The 24425-nt window shown below is 33.7% G+C and overlaps 4 protein-coding genes across 4 annotated transcripts; 1 reads left to right on the top strand and 3 right to left on the bottom strand.

Annotated features, from left to right (window-relative positions):
* Positions 1–8306: 8306 nt before the first annotated feature.
* On the top strand, positions 8307–10195 carry LOC108829419 (uncharacterized). Its single transcript, XM_018603073.2, has 4 exons — positions 8307–8658; positions 8996–9590; positions 9670–9934; positions 10021–10195. Exons 1-4 carry the CDS (start codon positions 8529–8531, stop codon positions 10069–10071), a joined length of 1041 nt encoding a protein of 346 aa, XP_018458575.1. The 5' UTR covers positions 8307–8528; the 3' UTR covers positions 10072–10195.
* A 1560-nt stretch (positions 10196–11755) lies between these two features.
* LOC108837820 (sigma factor binding protein 1, chloroplastic) lies at positions 11756–12530 on the bottom strand. The gene has a single exon (XM_018610831.2). The coding sequence runs from the start codon at positions 12400–12402 to the stop codon at positions 11947–11949; it is 456 nt and encodes a 151-aa protein (XP_018466333.1). The 5' UTR covers positions 12403–12530; the 3' UTR covers positions 11756–11946.
* A 3197-nt stretch (positions 12531–15727) lies between these two features.
* Positions 15728–16453, bottom strand: LOC108832058 (sigma factor binding protein 1, chloroplastic). Its single transcript, XM_018605547.2, has one exon. The coding sequence runs from the start codon at positions 16366–16368 to the stop codon at positions 15901–15903; it is 468 nt and encodes a 155-aa protein (XP_018461049.1). The 5' UTR covers positions 16369–16453; the 3' UTR covers positions 15728–15900.
* Positions 16454–20101: 3648 nt separating this feature from the next.
* LOC108837237 (CDPK-related kinase 7) lies at positions 20102–24122 on the bottom strand. The gene is made up of 11 exons (XM_057008720.1): positions 23216–24122; positions 23015–23145; positions 22895–22936; positions 22695–22803; positions 22520–22598; positions 21735–22031; positions 21533–21645; positions 21346–21453; positions 20886–20948; positions 20639–20806; positions 20102–20554 (listed from the first exon to the last, which is right to left on the bottom strand). The coding sequence occupies exons 1-11, from the start codon at positions 23678–23680 to the stop codon at positions 20417–20419; spliced, it is 1713 nt and encodes a 570-aa protein (XP_056864700.1). The 5' UTR covers positions 23681–24122; the 3' UTR covers positions 20102–20416.
* Between the last annotated feature and the right edge of the window lie 303 nt (positions 24123–24425).

Consider the following 24425-nt stretch of genomic DNA (forward strand, 5'->3'; position numbering starts at 1 on the left):
ATACCACAAAAAACACTAATCTTTAAATGTTAAACCCTAAATCCTTTAGTAAACCTTTGGATAAATTATAAAACTTTGATTTAAAAAAACTATTTATAACACAATCAACAAAAAACTATACCCTAAATCCTAATCTTAAACCCTAAACCCTTGGGTAAACCCTAAACCCTTTGGTATATCCGAAATTCTTGGATAAATCTTAAATTTTTAAGATTTATCCAAAAGTCTAAGATTTAATGTTTGTTGGGAGCGTTAAAAATATTTTTTGAAAATATTTTTTTTAGATTAAAAAGTTTTTTTTTGTGATTAGTATAATTTTTATTTAATTTTTATTTTAAAAGTATAATATAATTCGATAATATTTTGTTTCCTTTTTTAAAAGATACTGAATTTTAAATGAAACAATTCTATTGGTTGGTGAACCTAGAGGTTCACCTTAGGGAGTGAACCCAAGAATAAGTCTTTTTTTTTCTGGGAAACTCCCGTGCTCTTATTCTTCTTTTCTAAATAATAGTATAATTATATTATCTTCAACAGCGAAAAGAGGCAAATCGGAGCATAATACAGACACCGGCGACGTAAAGAAACAACAGGCTAGATTACATCACAGTAGGTAAAGACCAATGATAAACATTACTATGCAGAGAAAGTTCACAGGCAAGGGAAAGAAAGCGATGGAAGCTGTGCTTCCTCCTCCATGAACACCGACACTTTAAATCCAAATTACATAACTTTTCTAGATGGGATGTCCAAGCCAGCCCCAGATCCGTCACCATGCTCCTTCAATCAAGCACCCACAGAGTTGTTCTGCGGCCTCAACATGCCGTATCTAAAAGAAAAACGACCGTAAGAAACCTTAACGCCGTCGTATGTACATGTCTCACCACCGCCGAAGTCCAAACGCTGCGTACTCCTCCACCCCAAGTGATGAGAGAAAGCTCCGGACCAGCGAGAAACTAGCTGAAAGGAACCGTCATCCTTTGAGAAAGAACCACCGACACCAAACCCTTCTCTTCAATCGGTGACAGGTGACGAGCCCCAATCCCAATGACTGTCAAGCGGCTTCCGACAATCTCTCTTACGTCCTCTAATAGGGAGATTCACCATAGAAGCGGCGAGCCCCCAGGGTAGCGGAGCTGTCCTAAAGATCAACACACCATAGAGCAACCCGATACGCAAAAAGAGGTGGAGAAGTACCTCTCCAAAGTTGCGACACTTCTTATGGAGATCCCTCTCTGGTGCCTTGGCTGTAAAGGAAAGACTACGCTCACACTGCATAAATGTGGAGGCGTCCTGTGACGCTTGTGGTCATCACTCGTACCCAGTCGTACGTTGCGCTTCATGGTTCTTCCTGGCTCTCCTCAATCTTGAGTGCTGATGCTTTAGGACACCTCTAGGGCCTCATTTTTCTTCTCCTTTTACCTCTTTGTTTTATCTCTGTTACATTCTGGTCTTGAGAGTTTTCCTTTTGTCTTTTCTTATTTTGAAGTCACATCTTGGCTTCCTTTGTGAATCTAAAGACCGGAAGAACTCTTGTAGTTGCAAATAATTTCAACATACTCTTTCAATGTTCTTAAAAAGGTGTTTGATTCAATCCATTCATCATTTTATTAAAGATGCTAAGAATCAACAAGATGAACAGTTTTTTTTTTCTCTAAACGTTAACACAAACCAGATAATAATAATATTTTAAAATTTTAATATTAGTTATATACACTCTGGACTAATTAGTTGAGAAAAATTAACTGATAAATAAAACCAGGACAAAAGTGTCTTATTACATGTAATAAAGTTTAATTTTCAAAAAAAAAAAGTGTATTTTTCAAATTTCAATTCACAAATAGGGTATTTTTCAAATTATCCCATAATATAATCAGTTAAAGGGAAAAATAAAAGTTGCACAGACGATTTATATTGATTGCAAAATCTTTAGCGTCCAAAACATAATCTTCTGTATCACCCATGATTTTGATTCGACTGAAGTGTAACAATTCATCTTCGCTTGCCGTCACCAAGTCTAAGCTTCCAATTTCGGCTATGTCTCTTAGGTCAATCATTTTGCACTACTTCCAAGTGGGTACTAAGATGCCAGATTGTAAGTAATTAAAACAACATACATTGTAATAATAGAATAATTAAGCATCTTTAGTTATACACAATGGAGTTGTAAGATCAAGACATGTGTTCTTGGTTTAGTTATGAAGTATTCTTTGGTCTGAATTAACAAAGAAATAAGTATTCTTGCTCTACTTACATCTATGGCTATAGTTAAGAAGAGTGTCCAAAAAGTTCACAGCATTTTGCGTGAAAGGAATGTATGTCAACCCTAGTCAGTGACTCTGTGCCAGCGTTGATGGGGAAGCAATACAAGCATGTGCTTGCGGCAGCAGATAATAAAGTTAAAATTTCGGCCACATGTAGTAGTTATTTTCAGCTGGTCATTTGGTTAATTCAGTTAACGTGTAAAGTTTAGAGGTTGAATGTTCAAGCTATCATTTCTACACAAAAGGTTCATTTTAATTATCTTTTGGCCCATAATTTGTTTTTTTTTTGGGTTTCTAAGCCCACATAAATTGAAAGACATGTTCTACACGTAGTTGAACCATCTCCGTCGATAGGAAAAACACCTTGAAAAATAATAAAAGCAGTGTCAGCGAAAAAAAATTACATTAAAAATATGAAAAAGACTTAAAGTAATATATAATGGACTTGAACTATTCTTCTTACCACGCTACCAGCCAATTAATTTTAAGTTGTAAATCAAAGAAACTAATCATGATAGTATAGCAGACTAACACCCTGACTTATTAATCCAGCCTGAAAAAGTTATGATAGTCTCATTAAATGATCGCCTAAAAAGAATTAGTCTACTGAGATAGCTAAAAAACTATTTCAGAGGAAGTATAATGAATTCTGTCGAGAGTAATGGTTATACTACCATTATTTCGAAAGAAGATGTTGTAGAGAAGATCCGATACTAAATATTTGAAAGAGATTTAAGTAATATTTCTTTCGTTTTGATCTATATGATGTTTTTGACAGATTATTTTGTTCAATTTATATGAAGTTTTGAGATTTTAAAGTTAACTTTAATTTTATTGGAAATTATTCAACCAATTAGATTTTACGTTCTTTTTATAATTGGTTAACTGCTTTAAAATTATATCTTTAAAATAAATTTTAGAAAAAAATTATTTTCTTAATTTTTTTTAGTATTATGAAACGGGGAAAATATACCGCTATGGTTCATTTACATGGAGAGCTTATGAATGGAATACGGCCTCATTGTATTCTTCAGATAAGAACAAACTGTTAGGAATTCTTTCAGTTGTTCATTCCTTTTTAAAGCTGTTAAAATTCTTATAAAATAACGAAATAGAAGATACAATGTGACTGAAATTTGATTAAATTGCATTTATGTTAAAATTACCATCGACGCTCTTTAGCAAAAAAAAAAATGTTACAAATACCATGAGGCCGTCTTCATAAGCTATGTCTCCGTGTAAACGAATCGTAGTTAAAATTACCATGAGATCATTGCAAACAAAAATGCAATTTAATCAATTTTAATACCCCAAATCTCCTTTTGACGAGCTATGGTTGTTGGTTTTGATGCGGACCAGATTTGGCAGCAGACTGATATGCAGTCTCAACCTTTGCTGTCAAGCTTGCGTCAAGAAGTTAAGCATTTTGCTAATACTCCTGAAGAGAGTGGATAAAAACAACAGTATTGCTCATGTCAGAAATACTTGATTTAAAAAAAAATCGAATGGTTTCTAGAATTTTGTTTGGATTGGTGATTTAACCTCGACCATGATGAAACTTGTCTTCACAGAATTTTGAGTTATTTATTGTTTTTAATGTGCTTTTATCGAACAAAACTTCCACCAGTCTCAATATCCAATAATCTTTTCTAGATTAATGCTGAAAAAAAGAATTCAAAATCCTTAAAACAACATACTATATATATTATATTTACTCAAAAATACTACATACTTCCTCCGTTATTAAATAAATGTAACTTTAACATTTTTCACACAAATTAAGAAAATAAATGAAATTCAATTAAGTTTTGTTAATTATATATGTTTAACCAATAGTATTTGAGAAAAATAAAATTATTTATAATATCAATGCACTTTGCAATTAATCTTAAACTGAAAATACGTAAAATATGCACTGGAATTCTAAAGTAACATTTTTATAATAAGAAAAATGTTAAAATGACATTTAATATGAAACAGAAGGAATATTACTTATTCATATATATGAAATAAAACAAAATCATATATAATAACTAGCATATATTTATCTTTAGATAAGATAAAATAAAAGCATATAATATAATTTTTTTTCATAGCTAACAACCAACCCTAATTGATGATGATATAGTTGATGCTTCTAGTTACTTGACTATCTCGTTGCATAGAAGATTCTATCACATCCGCTGTGATCATCATCCTTCCAGAAGCTATTAGTGAAATCAAAGTCAATCGTCTTCCCCACCTCAAAGGTCCATTTCAAGATCAACTTGTTAGCTGATTTTTCAATAAGCGTCACAGTGCAAGACTCATTTGTTCTCACATTCAATGCCTTGAGTTGGCACACTGAGTTGCAGCTTAGTTGCTTATAAGTTTCTCTCGACATGTTTTTCTTCAGCTCCTCGGCTTGTTCACTGTTCAGCTCAAATCCAGTAATAAACATTGTTATTTTCTGTATTGTCTCTGTGTAGCGAAGCCATTCCATCTCACTTGTGTTTGCTGTCTCCTTCTCCAAAATAGGAGCAACTCTCTTGACAGCTTCACTTTTTGATCTAGACCACATTATTGCTTTTGTTTTGTTTCTCTTTGATTGAATTATAACAAAAGAAATCTAATCAAAGAGATCACCTACATATATAACTTAACAGCATGCCACTGAATTTATTTAATTTGAGATTATATAATAATGTATCCAGTGTTAATTAAAACAGCATGCCATTGAATTTAATCAATTGGAAACTTAGTTGAAATCTCTAAGGATGTTATTCAATGATTTATTTTAAATTAATTTTATAGGTTTTCTAATCTAGTGTTATTCAATAATTAATTTATTAAAATCTAGTGTTGCTGGTTATTGTATTTGAAATCTCCTTATTAGAAGATTTTAAAATCCAGTGTTATTGATTTACAATATTTTCAATAAAAATTAAAATTTATTGCTATTCAATTAAATATTTGAATCCATCTTATTAGAACAGAAAATTGTGTTGGACCTAACCTTTATTTTGTAAGTTCTTAAATTAAATATATTTTTCTACTTTATAGTTAAACCTACATTAAATCACTAATATTTTTTTCCTTATACTACTATTCATGTTTCTAAACAATATACTCATTTGTTTATACTACAATTCATGTTTTAAATCATATGTTTTCAAAGCATGTCTATACTATATGGTGCCTTTTCAAATAAAAATAAGATTTCTTACTAATTATCATATATCAACAGCCGTAAAACTAAAACATTTGTAAATTCTAAAATATTATTAGCAGCTATAAAATTATATATAAATTGTAACATTTTAAAACAAAATGAAAGAAATCCGTGTGGTTTGGTGGTAATATTGATATTGTGATTGACAGAGCTTGAGTTCGACGAAATAGATGTCTATTTTGCTCTTTATTTTTTTATGAGTGGCAAAATCGTAATATTATCTTTTTGTTCCTCTGAAAAAGTAGTAAGGGTTTACAATTTCTCTGTAACAGCCGCTAATTAAACTTTCATAGAATTCATTCATTTTCCACTTTTGTTTACACCTTATATATATTCTATACTAATCGATTTTAAACTCCAAAAGAGCAAAAGAAACATTATTTTTTTTTCAAATCATTCCGTGTAATCAACCTATTACAGCAAATCGTGACGCTAGGGTTCCCGTGGAACTTTTAACCGCCACAAATGCGGCCGCATTAACCGCATTTTAGAACAATGGTTATGACTTTGACATGTGTAGCTTTATGATTAATGAAAAATTAACAATAAGTAATGAAACAATAAGCATATATACTAATGTAATGACATAATATAATAAAATATGAAGCAATACATATGTTATTAAAAAAACACATATGAGTATAAAATATAACAAGATAGAGCATTAACTTATCAACTCAACAAGATGTATGATCGAACGATTTTTTTTCCTTGAAACAGGGCCAAATTAGAATTGTCGACTAAAGCTTTTAAGTTCATAATGTGTAAGAATCGACTCATACAAACCATGAATTGATAAAACATGATTTGAAGAAGGATTGAACATAGACTATAACGGAATAAAAATCTATACCTATTAGCTCAAGACCATTAAAACTTTGTACTGATAACGTGTTGTAAGTAAAAGAAGGGAAGAGAAGAATTGGTGTGTTTTATTCTATTGATAATGAATTATATATATAGATATACAGTAGATAGAATACTTTTAAAACACTATATGTTATACAATTTTACCTAACATATAATATTATTAACCGTATACCCTTAAATATAGTTCAAATAAGGTAAGATCTAAAGAAGTAAAAAACAAATATCTCGGTCAATATAAATAATTTTGGTATTTCTAATATCATTTTGAATAGTAAAAAAATTCATCAAATTACAAAAATTACAAATCTAAAGTTTTTCAATTTTATGTATAGTTTAAAAGTATACAAAAATTTGACCTTTTAAAAATATTAACAGTTTGCTATGGGTTTTTAATGGGTCAACCATAGTTAGATCACAGGTCAATGATAATAATTTAGATTTTATCAAGTTTTATCAGATTTTTAATTAATGATTTTTTAAATAAAATTTGAAATTGATTTACCGATCAATAGATTTATAGGTTCAACTGCGGGTCTAAATCAGATAGGAAAGTACTGAATATATATTTTTAACATAAATATGTAAATAACTATTTTAAAATAGTATTTAATACCAACTAATATTTTTATCCAAAACTAAATCTGCATTTTCAAAAGCGCAAATCAAAATCTAGTTATCTATCTTATAAATAATTATTAATCAGATAGATGGCTAGAGCAAATTTTAAACGCGTTAATTTGAAAAATAATTTTGAACTACATTGAAATAGAGCTTTTATGTGATTCTGAAACTAAGCATGGGTCTAACTATAGCCAATATACATGTAAAACATTTTGGGTCTTTGTTTAAATCTAAGAAGCAAGTTACAAAAGAAAAACACACTGATTGCAACATCCTAAACTTTTAAATCAATTGACAAATACCTCACGCTATATAGAGTATCAGGCTTGGCCCTCGGCCACGGTTTGATATCAAAATGACAAATATGCTTTTTTGATATTTATATATAAGTGTGTCTATTTTAAAATCTATGTAAAATCAAGTGATTTACAAAACTTTTGATAAAACCGACTAATTTTTTCCCATGATGGTTTTTTTTTCATTTTGCTTTTGTTATAGACCAAAGTTTTTTTTTGTCTTAGATTGTATTATTAAACAAGGCGAAACAAATAGTTGTAAACAATGAAAACTAACAAAATAATATAAAAAAATGATACATCAGTAGGGATTTAAAATAAATTAAGACATCTATTTTGCGTATAGATGACTAAAGGTTTTTTCATATAAAAGCTTCGTACTTGCTTCTAGAATAAATGAATTTCAAATGAGATAATCTTCATATTAATCCAAAAGCACTACGTTTCAGAGTGAGTTGAAAACGATTGTCATTCTCTTTTTATTATTCTAGTAGGAGCAACCGAGATAAGACAACTCTTTATTTTACTCTATTAACAGAGTCAAAGAGATTACCGTTCCATAGAACTTCATACTGCCTTTCGAAATAACCATATAGTTTGCTACAAGAACTTCATCACCATCGAATGAAGAACCATCAACGATTGAAGCCGGTAAGACCCGTCGCCATCATCCGCAGTAGTCAATTATCTTTTCTAAATAATTCAACTGAACCAAAAGTTTTGTCTTTCCAAACCAATTGGAAGAAGCATACAAAAGAATAAAAAAACCTTGCCAGATTCAAAATAAATTGGCAATAAAATGGCGACTGGAAATAAAAAAGATCAAAGAAAGAGAAATAAAACGAATTAAAAAGCTGATGTCGAAGCTGGATAAACTTCCGATTATCGGCTTGAAACTATGAAAAATCTCTTTTTTTCGTTTAACGGCTAGACCAAAGTATATATGTGTGTAATTTAAAAAAAAATATATATTGTAAAAAGAAAATTCATGTAATAATGAGATATATATTGTAATTAAAAAGTAAGAAATATAAAGTTTCCTTTCCCTCTCGTTTACTTTGCCTTCCCGAGAGAGAGAGATAAGGTTTCGCATCTCTCAACTCTTTCTTCCTCTCTCTCCCCCCTCTCTCTCTCTCTCTAGCCGCCGTCAATGCTTCGGTTTCGATTCTCCTCTTCCTCTTGACTTCTTCTCTTTTTGCTGCAAGAGAAAAAGTGTAAGAAATCGAAGCTTGAGTGAGGTCAACGACATCCCTCCCCTTTAATCTCATGGACCCAGCTCTCTCACCACCGTCGGAAACCGCCGCTGTAACCAGCGGTGTTGCTACGGGAGAGAACGGAATTGCAGTAGATCCTTTTCTCGTCGAGGCTTTGCAGAACCCTCGCCATCGTCTCACCAGTAAGCTTCCCATTCTCTGATTCATCTTCACAAAACCCTAATCGGAGCTTAAGAAAGTTTTGATTTTTATTGCTCAATTTTCACAAACCCTAATCGCAGCATAAGAAAGTTTTGATTTTTATTGCTCAGAGTATATTAAATACTCGAATAATTAGGTCAATTTTGGCTGATTTTGACTTGCTGCTACTTAGATTTGAGGTTATGGAGATGCCCATGTCCCTTGTAACTGTAAAGGATTAAACTTTATTGTATGGGTATTGATTCATGAACCAGGAGTGTTACTTCATATACTGCTTATGTGTCTAAAGCCTTTTTGTTTTTTTTCTTGTTGCGTCAGTATTGCGGATGGAGCTTGATGTTCAGCGCTTCTTACAGAGCCCTGAGCAGCAGCAGTTCGAGTTCCAGCGGTTTCCCACTTCCTATCTCCGCCTTGCAGCTCACCGTGTTGCTAACCACTACGGACTAGCTACATCGGTTGGTGTTGACGGCAGTGAGAACGTGATCCTCGTGACAAAAACGACGTCGGCGGCGAGCAGGTTTCCCGCTGTTGTTGTTAGGCTGTCTGATATCCCCGCCGCGGCTAAGCAGCAATCAGAGAATAATGGTAAGTTCGAGCACATGAAAGTTTCAATCAAGACTCGACCTTCTAAAGGGTCTGGATACGAGGGTGGTGAAGTGGAGAAGAGACGTGGTCCTCTCAGGAGTGTTGAAGAGAGGAAAGAAGACTACGACAGGGCTCGAGCAAGGATATTCAATGGTCTCACGGGGTTCACTGGTGATGAATCTGAAACTCAGGTTTATGAGAGGAGAGATGACAGTCAAGCATCTAAGAGCTTAACCGTGAGGGAGACCGGTCCAACATCTCGTGTTGCGATTCTTAGAGACAGTGAGAAAGATCGTTTTGATCCTGATTATGACCGCAACTACAAAAGGTATTCTAAAGCGTCTATTTGCTTATGAGTTGATTGGTTGATAATACTTGATAGGCTTTTTTATGTGTGAGTAATGCAGGTACATTAGGAGCCTTCCGGTTAATCAGACTTTCAATGTACCACCACCCTTCAACATGATGCAGCAACCATACTACCAAATGGGATTTACCGGATACAACCACACTCCAGCTACTTCTCTCAGCTTTGGACCACCTGCAAGCGGCGCTATCATGAGTCCTTATGGCACTGCAGTTGTACACCAGCCTTCAACGGATGCAATGTATATGCAATGGCCTATGATGTATGCTCATTCTTATGAGCAGCTCAGAAACGCCTCTCTTCAGGTAAATAACGTTTTTGATTTTTTTTTTCTGCCTTCTTCAACTCACATGATGGTCTGAAAGCTGTTTGTGACTTGTTGTTTCTCCAGGCACAGTTCTGTCAGCAACCCTTGAGCTTCGAGTACATGCAGAACCGCTAGGCTTGAAGTCCTCAAGTCAATCTTTATCCCTGTTTACCTGCTTTTTTTTTATATAAAACCTTATTATTGTTGTAATGGAAATTTTTGTAACGTCGGAAGGAAGAAGATAATCCTTTTATTTTCTCCCGAACTTATCAGTGAACTGTTAGTTTTATGGGCAAATCGTTATTAGAACTGCGTCAGTATAGAATCGAACGTTACATGTCCATGGTGATGGCTACAAAAGTTGTCTTCAAGGGTGTCATTGCACTAGACACAAACCAGTTAACTTTAGGAACCTCTAATATCACCTGAGAGGTTGCACAACAACCAGAAAGTTAGTCTAGCTTCCTAGGACATAAAATAAAATGGTAATACCTCTCGCATGGCATTAGGTTTGATTTTGATCTTTGCTTTTTGTCGAAATCTTCAAATCCTATACTCAAGGTATGTTCTCCTTCTTTGCTAAGCATCTGTTGAGAACAAGAGTTGCCACTTTCTGCTATTAAACTAAATGAACACCGAGCCTCTAAGGTTGTGGGTGAAACTGTGATACATGAAGAAGCAGAATCAGAACTATCAGATGATACGTCTGTTACATTTGTCGAACTATCAGAAGCACTAATAGGTGTTCCTTCAAGAGACAGATTTCTAGAAAAGCTTCTCTGATTAAGATGCTGTCTTAAACAGATAAAGGCTGCCTCACAACACAGGGCAGCTAGATCTGCACCTACAGAACCATGGGTTGCCATAGCAAGCTGTTCAAGCTGTAAGTCTGAAAATGAATGCCGCATAAAATAAAACATATCAAAATAATAAATCAAGAGGTCCATTCAAAACATTTTACAAATGACTTTAATTACTCTTCTAATTATTCTCTTCACAAACCTTGGTAAGTAACTAATATCTATCTTATTAAAACAGAAACATTACAACTTCTTCTAGGTGGATTTTAAAATTGGACCTTATGTAATTAATGTTATACTAATCTACTTATTATTAGACATGTCTTTTTATAAATAACTAATATCAACCATTACCATAGTTTTTCACTTCTTACCTTATTATTATATCCACTACGCATGTTTCCTTATATTGCATATATTTTATTATAAGCTAGATACATTTGCTAGCATATTATACTATAAGATAGATTATTTTTTTTTTTTTTTGGTAGGACTATAAGATAGATTATTAATAATACATCTACTAACATATAATACTATACGACAGATTACTAATAATACAATATATTATCTGTATTCATTAATTTGCATCTATCAATATTAGCAATACTATAAAGACGACTAACTCTATACTTTGAACCTATAAACCATGATATACTAATTTATAACAAAAATGATATTACTGTTACAAATTAGTTTTTATAAAAATTATTTATAGTAGCAATTTGTTATATAAGATAAATTTAATCAAGACCCAAAATTTTTTTTCTTTTCAGAAAAAAAGAAACCTACGAATATATACCATTATGTTAGCCAAAAATCTTCCGAATAAATAGTAAATCTCACCAACCCAAAAAATGAATTAAAAATATAACAAAAGATATTATGTTTAAAATTTAGCTTACTGGGTCGAGTATAAATCTGTTCGTTTCAGGTATGAGTTCTTCGAGTTCTCAACATTTGGATCTAAGTAGGTATTTGATTTTTTTTTGTCTGGGTCAATTTTTTTTGGTTCCGAATCATTCTAACTTTTTTTATATTATAAATCTTAAATAATATACAACATGTATATAAAATATGTGAATCAAAAGATAAACCCGCGCAGGTGCGCGGGTCATGATCTAGTACATATATAAATTTAAACAATATGCACGGCATTACATGATTCTGTAGATATGTACTTGAAACACCTAAATACTCCGAAAGATCTTCATAGAGAATCGATTCTTCCAAAGTCATCCACGTTGTAAAACTCATTCGAGAAAAATCCAGAAAAACCTCCGGACAAAAACTTCTCATCCCCATCCAACGGCTCATAGTATCCAGCCACCAGATCATCGAACGGCTCCTGATGAAGAACACGTGGCGCAAGATTCTCCGGCGGTGGCGGAGAAGGGCTGTGGTCGGATACAGCGGAAGGGGAAAACTCGGGCTCCAGCTCAAGATCGACGGCGTCTTGGCCGGTGAGTTCTTGTACGAGCTCTCTAAACTTGGAGGCACAAGTTTTGACTCTCATGGGGTTCGATATGTAACGCACTTTGATGGGTTTGTTCCTTGAAGCCGTCTTCTTCATTTGCTTTGGTGTTTTTCTTGAAACTGGAGATGGGTTTCTCTGGTCTAAGCTTGTGGTTGTGTGAAACGTCCATGACGATGATGATGACTTCATGTTGTTTCAATGTGCTTGTATCTTATGTTTATACCTTTTAATTAAACTCAAGCATCATCATCATCATATATATAACACTTTATTTTAGCTTTTTGGAAGGAGAGTGGAAATTAATGGGAAAGACCAAAGGAGAAACGAAACAAGAGAGGGTCGTGTACCTCACGTGCATTCGGAATTTCGGATAGGTGGAATCACTAGAAATATTTGCACTTGGTTGGTCATGGAGCTATCTCGTTGAAGCTCGACCACGTAAAAACCGGTGTCACATAAATTATGACGTCGTTTATGACATCACCTTCTATCATATCAGATGACGTCACGCAACCAGTCGTCAAAATGGAAAATTCGATCAATGTTGGAATAAAACACCGCATACGTGTTTGGAGAAACTTTTTTAATGCTGGTACATATTCGTGTGTCCTTCAGCAGTCCAATAGATTCGAGTATAGGAGAGACCATTAACTTTCTCCTAAAAGACTTTTGTTTTTACAAAATACTGTATAAATTTTGTAGTACACGTATATCTTTAATTTTTTTTTATAAGTAGATTTTTGTAGGGCTGGATAAAAAAACAAACCCAAAAATCCGAACCGAATCCGATTCGGTAAAAATGAATCCAAACCGATTTGAACCCAACATAAATACCGAATGAATTTTGTTTTATGGCATTTCGGGTTATGGGTATTATCCGAACATACCCCGAATCTAAATAGATATCCGATAGAACTCAAAACATTCAAAACTCCATAAGATCTTCTACCAAACATGATCTCAATTCCTAATATATATTCAAAATATATTAAGATATGTTAAACATCTAAAATACTTATCTATCATATGAAGGTTGGTGGTTCTATTACATGAAGGTTGATGGTTAAAGGTGGCTATTGAATTTTGAAATATTTAGATTTAGATTTTGTTCTCATTAAACAATGTTTCTCATTTCATGAGAACGTGGTTTTCGTTTTATGCTTTCATTTATTTGGTTTTTTTAATCAATAAATATGTTTCTCTTTCGTTTGATTTTGAATGATCATGGTTGATATTCTTTTCTTATTTTTAAATCTATTTTACTTATATTTTGGTTACAAAAATGTATAAATTAGATATTTAAAACCCAGAAAAATTGATTTTAGTTATGTTTGGTTACAAAGTAGATACAAATCAGATATTTTTAAACTAAAGAACCGATTGGGACCCGAACCCGAAAATACATTGGGTTGTACCGGGTTTTTGAAGATTTACTAACCTCGACCCGAACCCGATAGAACCCGAACCGGTCCTGAACCAAACTTTCAAATAATCTGAATGGGTTGATTTTGATAAACCCGAAAAACTGAAATCCGATTGGATAAAAAAACCCAATTGAAATCCTGAATGTCCATGCCTAGATTTTCACGTAACAAAAAACTATATACCATTGATTATCGGTAAATAATTCATTCAATATGTTGATTAGTATCTCTGCAGCACACAAATTATTATTATTGAAAATTCGACAAAAAATTCATTCAGGATACGAGATTAAAGATACGAGATTAATATGTAGGCGGAACCTTGGATACCTATAATACTCGCTAGACCTTTTGTTTCAGTATGTACTGAGAATGATAATCACTGATCTATTTAATGAGAAATCAAAGGAGTGATATGTTGTATTACTGGAAAATATTGTTCATCACGAGGTTGTATATCTAATAAGAAGTTTGGCCACCAGTCCGGCTTATCGTCTGAACATTTTCTGCTGAAACTATACAAAGAATGGACATTATACTGTTAAATATGGATATTGGGTAGCATGTAACTTACTGGAGGAGGATAAAGAGAAATAAATCATGGATATCGAATGCACACCATTTTTACAGACATAGTCTTTATCAGCAACTCCATCTACCTCAGACATTTTTTCGGTATCAAGTGTTTTGTTAATATGAACTATCTATTTTTGAGAAAGAACAACAAAGAGAAACCAGAATTGGAAAGAGATTTTTATCCCTGTATAATCTGATATATATATATATATATATATGGAAAGTTGAGAATGAAACTCTTTAGAGAGATAGATAAAGATCCTTTGGATCTCGTTTGATATGTAAAAAGCAAATGTCAAGCTTGCTTTAACGCAGATGAGATGATACCTCCAACTCCACAGAAAATCTTTTAGAAGAATGATAAGTCTTATGCTTGTGTAATATCTGCATGGTAGATTTCTCATGAACCTCTACAGTTCAATTTAGTGGTTGTGAATGTGTTTAGATGAACAGCTTGGGAAAGATTTAATTCTTGGGGACGCAAAACCTAAAACGACGAGAGTCTGTATTGCATACAAAAGTGGAAGCACAATATAGGGCTATGGAAAACATGTTTTAATACTCGACGTATTTGAGTTTTGATACGAATTGTAAAAAACTGATTGCAATGTTAAAGGAGTCTGATGCGTAGCCAACTTTTACCGCAGAATTGGAAGCGATAAAAGAATATCAGATTTTAAGATCACTCACATCTTAAGTGGGCAAAATAAAATTTTGGATTCTTAAGTTAGAAGTAAAAGGTATTTCCATAACATATTTGTTACGTTGGTTGTTATATTTCGTTTTGATTACTCGGATCATTTCATGTTTTAACAATAGAATAGCCGTGTGATATAAAAAAACCATCGGTTATACTTAGAAACCGTTTATCTTCCTTGGTACTTCGTAGCGATTGTTGTTTTAGCTGTTTAATGAGCTTTCATCTGTATATAATATATCTATAAATATTGTTATCACTAGTAAATGCTGGTTATATAATCAGAAGTTTATTTTGAAAAAAACGATAAAATGGAATTTTTTTGAACATGTGTAATGTGATTTTTGTTGCATGAAATACTCTTTTGTTTTGGGTCAAAATATATTATACCGTTTAGTATATTGAATCAGGCGTGAAATCATATTCCACTAAGGCACTACTACTCGATTCGACATCAGGGTCAGTTTTTTTTTTGTAAATACACTTCAACCATATGTTTTAGCTTGCTCATCATGATAATTCTGAGAATGTCTCAAAGAGTACTTGTCTCGCTGTCGGAAAATTAGAAGATCGAACATATAAATTATTGAGTTACAGAATTCAAAGCACTAGTTTATAATTAACAAATTCTTCTTCTTTTTGACAAAGAAATCAGGGAATCCAAAATTTTAAAATTGTCGCTTTAATTGAATTTGATTTTGATATTTTTACAAAATGTATTAGTATATCATTTTTTGCTGGCTAGTGACATTTGTTCATTTATAATTTTTAAGCCACTTAAATAAACATTTTTGAAAAATAAAAAAACATATCACAATAATCTAACAAAACAATAAATCAAGAGGTTCATTCAAAAACTTTTACAAATGACTCAATACTCTTACAACTCTCTTCACAAACCTTGGTATAAGTAGTTAATTTACATGTAGCAATTTAAACATATGTATGGTTTCATAATTGTATTGAGACCCCTAAATACTCCGAAGATCTTCACATAGATCCGATTCTTCCAAAGTAGTCATTCACATTATAAAACTCATTCGACAAATATCCAGAAAAACCTCCCGACATCTGCGACAAAAACATCTGGTCACCATCCAACGGCTCATAATGTCCAGCCACCAGATCATCGAACGGCTCCTGATGAAGAACATATGGCGCAAGATTCTCCGGCAGTGGCGGAGAAGGGCTGTGGTCGGATACAGCGGAAGGGGAAAACTCGGGCTCAAGCTCAAGATCGACGGCGTCTTGGCCGGTGAGTTCTTGTACGAGTTCTCTAAACTTGGACGCACAAGTTTTGACTCTCATGGGATTAGATATGTAACGGACTTTGATAGGTTTGTTCCTTGAAGCCGTCTTTTTCATTTGCTTTGGTGTAACCGAAGATGTGTTTCTCTGGTCTAGGCTTGTGGTGGTGAGAAACCTCCATGATGATGATGATGATGATGATGACTTCATGTTGTTTTTCGGTGAGAGAATCCTGATGAGTTTATATCTCTTTCTTATACTTATATAGAGTTATACCTTTTAATTAATCTCTAGCATCATCACAAGTGTATATATAACATTTTCTTTATGCTTTTCGGAAGGAGAGTGGAAATTAATGGGAAAGACCGAAGGAGAAACGAAACAAGAGATAGGTTCGTGTACTTCACGTGCCTTCGGATAGGTGGAATCATTCGAAAAAATCCATATGCGGACAGTGAAGCGTGTATCCCACGCATGATGAGAATAGAAGGAACGTTGAGTGGTGAGCATGGCTTGGCGGCTCATGGTCATGGATTTCATTTCCTTCACATGATACGTGAATACTGCTTTCAAATAAATATGGCGTCTCTTTTATGACATCACCGTATATCAAACGAGATGACGTCACACAACCAGTGATCAAGACAGAACCGGTCTTGAAATTTGTAAAAAATTTGGAGGCCCTATTTCAAAATAAAAAACAATTTATTATTTTATTTAAAATTAATAATAATTTTTTTATAACGAAAAATCTGTTTGAATTATTCTGTTTTATTTAAAGAAAATTTTATTCATTTAGTTACAATAGAAACAATATCCTTTTATTAAAAAAATATATTTCCTTTTAGTTGAAGTTTTATTCACTTTAAATCATAATAACCCAAAATGAAATATTTCTATTAAATTTATGCATTATACAAATATATTTTACATTTTATTTTACATTTGCATTATATAAATATATGAATATATATAAACCAATAATGTTTTGTAAAAATAAAAAGCAAAAAAAATTGTAAACTGGGGACCCCACAAGATGGGGGCCCCAATCAAATGTTTCACATACATCTGCTCAAGCCCGGCTCTGATCATCAAGATGGTAAAATTCATCATTGTTGGAAGAAAAAGCAACGTATACATGATTGGAGAAACTTTTTCATTTTCGTACAGATTCGTTTGAACTTGAATAGTCATATAGATTCGAGAATGGGAGGCACCATTAAGTTTCTCTAAAAAGAGTTTACACAACTAAATTACGTAAAAACACATTCCATCTGTAATGTTCTTTTTCCATATATACATTTAGTTAGTTTTTATAAAAAAGAACAGTATATTTTTCTTTTGAACTTTTAATATTTATTTTTCATTTTTTTAAATTTTAAATCTACTCAAAACTCAATTCCTTAACTCTAAACTCTAAAGTCTAGATTAGTTAACTTCAAAGATATAAATGTATATTTATTTCTTTAGTGACATTTTTAATTTTTAAGGATTATATTTTTGAAAAAAAAAAAGATTTTAGAACTATCTAAGATTATTTTTATGAAATTTATTTATTGGGCTAATAAATAAACAAATATTATACGCGGTGGACTATGAGAGGGCAGTGAGCACGTGCATTGACGTCCGAGTAAACGAACGGTCCAGAGGACTTTTGTGTTCCTTGTGGAAAAAATGATGCTACATTATTTTTCTTTCCTTAGTTTCCTTCAAGGTGTAAAAGTTAGATTACATCGTAAGGAAGGACTCACATACGACCTATAGACCATTTCTAAAAATGTTGCAGAAACTGGTATGACAAAGTTGATTTTCTAAAAATCAGCATCGTATCATCAAAGAAGGACAAGACTTAGGTTCACCCCCTATAGTGAACCTTTAAATTCACCACACCATTTATGACCAATGAAAATGACATGTAGATGATTAAATAAAATATTATAAATTTATTTAAAATAGTTAAAAAGAATAATGCCACTTTTAAATCACAAATCTTAATTTTTAAACCCTAAATATTAATTTCTAAATCCAAATTTTATACCCTAAACCAAAATCCTATACCCTAAACCCAAATCTTAAATCCTAAACCCAAACCATAAACCTTAAATCTAAATCTAATACCCTAAATCCAAATTCTAGACCCTAAACCCAAACCGTATATCCTAAACCCAAATCCTAGATCTTAAACCCAAACTGTAAACTTTAAATCTAAATTTAAATTTTAAGGTTTACGATCTAGATTTAATGTCTAGGATTTGGTTTTAGGATATACGGTTTGGGTTTAGGGTTTACGATTTGGGTTTAGGGTATAGAATTTGAGTTTAGGGTATAAGGTTTGGGTTTAGGGTCTACGATTTGGGTTTAGGATACTTGGTTTAGATTTAAGATTTATGGTTTGGGTTTAGGGTTTAGAATTTGGGTTTGGGTTTAGGGTATAGAATTTGGGTTTGAGGTCAGGGTCTAGGATTTGAGTTTAGGGTATAGAATTTTGATTTAGGGTATAGGGTTTTGATTTAGAAATTAATGTTTAGGATTTAAAAATTAAGATTTGTGGTTTAAAATTGTCATTATTTTTTTAACTATTTTAAAATAAATTTAATATGTTTTATTTAATTATCTACATGTCATTTTCATTAGTCATAAATGGTGTGGTGAATTTAAAGATTTACCATAGCGGGTGAACCTAAGTCTTGTCCATCAAAGAATGGATGGACAAGGTTTTACAAATATATCTTTAACAATATCCCATATTAACAAAAGAAAAGAAGGTTGACCATACTAGTCAAACACATCACGTTACCAATATAAAATCTATCTAATCTTTTTCTTTTGACTAAAAATCTATCTAATCTTACCTATTCTTTTTTTTGTTCAATTTACCTATATACATATTGAGATATAGTATTTGCAAGAACTCTCTGAAATTTAGTTTTAATGTTTTATTACCATTAAATATCAAGGTAAATTCAATTCACAGTTATGTGTTAGCTCATAGTTTTCCGGCGATGACACTGGACAAATTCCAAATAATAGATGGACACAATATTAGTGTAAATGACAACACTGAAAGAATTATCATAGTTAAAACAAATTGATGATTACTAAATCCGTTTCATCATATAAATATCGTTGTTCCCTCTCTTAACCTGATATCTTTGTGGTTTAGTTTTAGGCTTCTAGATTAATTCTCAGCTAACTTTTGTTGTTCTACCAGAACATTGCTTCTCACAGGTTTTATTTATTTTTTTGGCCTGAGAAGTATGTTTCTATTATAGCTATTGTAGGTTGTAACCATTCTCTTATGGTAAAATAATTTGCATTTTATATATAAAAACAACGTTTTGTCACTAAGTTCAGTTTCTACAGTTACTTTTTCTGCCGCAATTCTTAGTTGTTAAGCTGCCATATTAGGGAGAAATGAATATGGAAGCATGACGGCGCTACGGTTGCCTCTATCTTTGCACTCAACGAACCTACACAACAATCTCAAAGGAGTTAAAAGGGTACGACTACAGGTAGCTTAGAGGAGACTAAGAGAATAAAAGCAAGTGTATTACCATGAAAGAGGACTTGCGGTTAGGTTAAAGGTCAATACCTTTGAGTAGTGACTCTCTGTTAGACTCTCTGGCGACTAACTCCATAAAAACATGCGCAACTCCAAACGTGACCCTTACGTTAAGACATATCAGTCTAGAAGACAAACAAGTGTGACAGAACTCACCCTTCCTCTGTAGTTTTATTATCATCTCGATCAAGTATACATTTCTTTATTATGTATTGGATTGAGCCATTACAAAGGTCCTATAAAGCAATCTTTTTTTTTTAATTCAGATCAGATCATAAGTTCGGTTATCGGCAGTGAACTCGGTCCAGATTATAAACCAAGATCACTTGTTCATCAATGTAAAAAGTTTGATACTTTTGTTAAGGTAAGAACAGAGGTGTGTGTTCTTATTACAAAGGAACAAAGAAGAAGAAAGAGACAACTTCAATAGGGGAAATAGATATGTCTTCTTTACAACCCCTTTTAAAATCACTAACATCATTCGTAAACCATAAAGACTCTTTATCTTTAACCAAAAAAGAGCAAAAAGAACACATATCGAACCAGAGCTACATCTCCTAGGCTGCAACTTCATCTGACAAATATGGTAGCTCTGCAACAGTTGATCTGATCACTAGTTACCTTTACAGTCATAATATTTAGACTTGGTGTAAGGTTCATTTCCTAGCGGCAAGGCTAAGGGTAAGAAGCTTCTCTCTACGCTTTCTGCAATGTCCGAGAGGACACACCGTGTAAGAGTCTGACAAAACCCAAGAAACTTAGCTTCCCATCAGAATGTCTTATCCAATCCTGAAGAACAACATGAACTGGGACTGATGGACCAAGACCAAGTTCCTGTGCCACCAAACACACATTTGCAGAAAAACACATCAAGAGAAGATATAATTTAAGAAAAAAGGGGTAAGAATGTGGATATACCGATGCAAGTTCCTCGATCATGATAACTCTGTTTCCATCCTTCTCAAACAACTCATAAGCACGGCGTGCGTGTTGCTCGCAAGTCTCCATCGCTTCTAGCTGATAAACACTTAAAGCCGAAGCGCAAAACTCTTCAAAGTCTAGTTTCTTGTACTGGAGACAACTATTCTACACATCCAAAACTATGTTACCATCTTAACCTAACAGAACATAATGAATATATAACTTAATCCCTTATTGTCTTTACCATGTCTACAAAATCCAAGACTCTTGAATCCTTTGTCGCCTCTGTCGAACTCTTCATGATCGCCTGCAATTTTGTAATGAAACTGTAAGGAAAACAGAAAGATACCAAAGAGAAGTTGGAAGTAGGCCTGCCGTAATTAACCGAACCGAACCTACCTAACCAAACCGAAAAGTTCGGTTTTTGTTAACCAGTTAGTTCGGATATCTGAAAAAATTAAAAAATAACCAAACAATACCAATCTTAACTAAAATACCGAACCGAACTAACCAAATTCAAACTGAAATAACCTAACTTAACCAAAATTTTTTGGATTCTATTCAGTTTGAACCAAAAATTTAACCGAAAACCAAAAACTTAGTGAAACTGAACTAATCGAAAAACTAACCGAAGAAACTGAACCCACAGGCCTAGTTGGAAGAAAACAGAAAGATAACAGAATGAAGAAGAAACAGAAACTCACTGTTTTGTAGTTTTGCATTGAGATATATCCGTTTTTGCTTGGTCCCAACAGATTAAATTGCTCACGGAGGTAACTCAGCTGCGGTACAGTTAATGTTTTGGCAAGAGCCTGTAAACATGACACAGAAAGAATCAGTTATGGACTTTCCATCCCATTAGGCTTGAGGTTGAAGATAACTCAAGCTTACCGATAAAGCAGACTTCCTCAAAGAAGAGGACATAATGTATAGTTTTACAAGCTTGTAAATGATCATATCAGATGGTATCTTTAGTTCATGTGAACCAGCAAGCCACGGATGACCTGGATGTAAAAGCCAAGTCATTCAAAACTATATGTTAAAAAGTATTTATGAAATTAAAAGCAACAAGTTTGGTTTTGAAGACACTTACACAAAGCCTGTGCAGCGGTTAATCTCTTACGGTAATCTTTATTAAGCAAAAGTCTCACAAAATCTACGGCTTCAGGTGAAAGAGATGGCCAAGGAGCTTCTTGGAAATTGGGTTCTGTTTTGAGAACAGCTCTGAAGATTCCAGATTCAGAACGGGCCCAAAAGGGTCTGCTACCACAGAGAAGTATATAAGCAATCACCCCAATGCTCCACATGTCTGCTTCAGTTCCATATGTACGGTGTAGAACTTCAGGAGCCACGTAATAAGCACTTCCTACTATGTCATTCAACCTCTCATCTACAGAAAGGGCACAAAATGTTAATTTTTACTTCTACCATTGTCATAAGTAGGCTTGCGGGTTCATTCATTTAGTTCAGTGTTTTCGGATTGGTTAGTTTGGAATTCTGTTAGTTCAAATCTCGCCGAATTGGACCAGAAAATGTTTAGTTCGGATTGGTTTTAGCTAAATTTCTACGTCGAATTCGGTTAAATTTGTTAAAAAATCAGAAAATATTGGTTAAGTTCGGTTCAGATTTGGTTAGTTTAGTTATTTGATTATTTTGGTTCGTAAATTTGGTTAAAATTGGTATACTTTGTTAAAAAGATATTTAGAAAATCGAACTAACCAAAACCGAACTTTTAAAATTGTTGGAATCGAACCAAACCTCCTAACCGAACCAAACTAAAACCAAACTTTTCAGTTTAGTTCGGTAGGTTCGGTTTGGGTTAATAATCGTAAGGCCTTGTGATAAGCTTCAAAAGGATACACATTTGAAACCTCTTACCTGGTCTGACATAGTCTGAGAGACCAAAATCAATGGCTTTCAGAGGAGAACTCTCGTCCTTTGTAGTGAAGAGAAAATTCTACCAAAAACAGAGAAAGAAACATTAAGGATGAGAGAGAACAATCAGGAAACTTAAAAAAAAAAAAACAACACAATGAGGGTTAGGTTCTATTACCTCAGGTTTGAGGTCACGGTGAACCACACCTTGAAGATGACAGTATGCTACTACACTAAGAATCTGAACCATTACTTTCTTAGCATCCTCTTCTGAGTATTTGCCTCCCCTGATGGCCCCAAACGAAGAAAACTAAACCAGTCAAAGCACAATACACTTTATAGAGACAAAGACAGAATCATGTATTTGCAGTTAGTTACCTTTGAAGTATTTTGTCCAAGAGTTCACCTCCTTTCAATAACCTGACAACAAAAGAGAAAAGAAAATAGATTTTATTCACTTTTATCTCAATAAATTCAATTGGTAACATTTTTGCTTACTCCATGACAATGTAAACATTCTCATCATCTTCAAAGGCATCATAGAACTGGACTAGGTTCTTGTGACCAGTCAAAGCCTTCAATATCTTCACTTCTCTTCTAACATCCTCAATTGCTATTGCCGTAGTCATCTAAAAGAAGGCAAACAATTAATTACAGATCAAGCAGTAAGAGCTCAGGGAGACAACAATGTGAGCCAACCTTTGATTTGGGAATGACTTTGACAGCAACATCATGACCTTTCAAGCAACCTTTCTTGCCCTTAGCAGAGCAAGTAAACCCAAAATGACCACGACCCACCTCACCATCAATCTCATAGTAGGAACCAAACTGTTTGGAAAACCCAAAAGCCTTGTCGAGGCCCACCTCACACTCACTACTACCTTCAGGGATGGAAGCTTGGTCAGGCTTGGTGGAGGAGCCGTGACGACGACGCGCGAGGAAAGCGCGTATGTGCTTGGCGGGGGAGGGAGGTGGGAAAGGTCGCTTGAAGATGCGGAGTGGCGTGGGGGTCACGCTAGGTGAGGAGGAGGAGGTTTTGAAGAGGATGCTAGGTAATGGACTAAACAGATTGAGAGGAGTCTTAGGTGCCTCCCCCTCTTTGTTGGTGATTTGGAGGCTCTGTTTCGATTGGTGCTCGATGGGTTTCCCGTGACAGAGACCCATCTAAGTTGGATGCTTTTCAGACAGTTACAAGAAGGTGGAGAGACAGACCCCCCAGAGATTGAAAAAACGGAAAGGTGAGAACTTGACGTAAGCAGAAGAAGAAGAAAGTAGGATGCTTTCAGACAATTAGAACAATGTGATGTCGGAAGGTTTTTGATTGGATTAGTTTTGATTAGTGTGGAACAAAGGTCGTGTGAAGAAAGAAACCCCAGAGGATGAAATAACAGAAAGGTGAGAACTTTCCGGGAAAAGAGTGGAGAGACGTAATCACAGAGATCAAAGAAAAGTCGAAAAAGGAAAAGGAATTGGAGTTTCGGGAATCGAGAGAGAGAATGCAAAATCTAAGGGAGAAGAAAACTGAGAAACAGAGGAGGAAGAGTGGAAGAGAAGAAAGATAGATATGGGAAAGACGGAGAAGAAAGGGCAAAGGAAGGAAGCTAAATTTCACTCCTATGAGAAGGAAAGTAAAAGGCGAGGAATTTTTTTTTTTTTTTAAAAGGCTAAAGGCGCTAAGAATAAAAGTTAAGAGAGAGAGAGAAGAGAGGTACAAAAGTAAAAGAAGATGCTTACCAATAGAACTTAAGAGCATGATTTTTTTTTTTTTAACGACACTTAAGAGCATGATTATCCCTAAAGGGATCTTAATATTTTTTCTATTATTATTTTTCTTTTTTCTGTCAGAAGTAAAAAAAAAAAAAAAAAAAATTAAAAGTGACCAATCATGGGTACGTGGGGGCCCACGAAC

Source organism: Raphanus sativus, chromosome 4 (genome assembly GCF_000801105.2).
Source record: "Raphanus sativus cultivar WK10039 chromosome 4, ASM80110v3, whole genome shotgun sequence".
In the NCBI taxonomy this organism is placed as follows: domain Eukaryota; kingdom Viridiplantae; phylum Streptophyta; class Magnoliopsida; order Brassicales; family Brassicaceae; genus Raphanus; species Raphanus sativus.

Bases quoted from the DNA above. Each gene is read 5' to 3' on its own strand.
- LOC108832058 (XM_018605547.2), bottom strand. From the start codon at position 16,368: ATGAAGTCATCATCATCATCATCATCATCATGGAGGTTTCTCACCACC.
- LOC108837237 (XM_057008720.1), bottom strand. From the start codon at position 23,680: ATGGGTCTCTGTCACGGGAAACCCATCGAGCACCAATCGAAACAGAGC. The intron at 22,599-22,694 runs GTAATAGAACCT...TGTTTTTGGTAG, and splicing joins ACCGTGACCTCAAACCTGAG to AATTTTCTCTTCACTACAAA. The intron at 22,032-22,519 runs GTAAGAGGTTTC...CCCTTTCTGTAG, and splicing joins CTCAGACTATGTCAGACCAG to ATGAGAGGTTGAATGACATA.
- LOC108837820 (XM_018610831.2), bottom strand. From the start codon at position 12,402: ATGAAGTCATCATCATCGTCATGGACGTTTCACACAACCACAAGCTTA.
- LOC108829419 (XM_018603073.2), top strand. From the start codon at position 8,529: ATGGACCCAGCTCTCTCACCACCGTCGGAAACCGCCGCTGTAACCAGC. The intron at 8,659-8,995 runs GTAAGCTTCCCA...TTGTTGCGTCAG, and splicing joins CCCTCGCCATCGTCTCACCA to TATTGCGGATGGAGCTTGAT. The intron at 9,935-10,020 runs GTAAATAACGTT...TTGTTTCTCCAG, and splicing joins TCAGAAACGCCTCTCTTCAG to GCACAGTTCTGTCAGCAACC.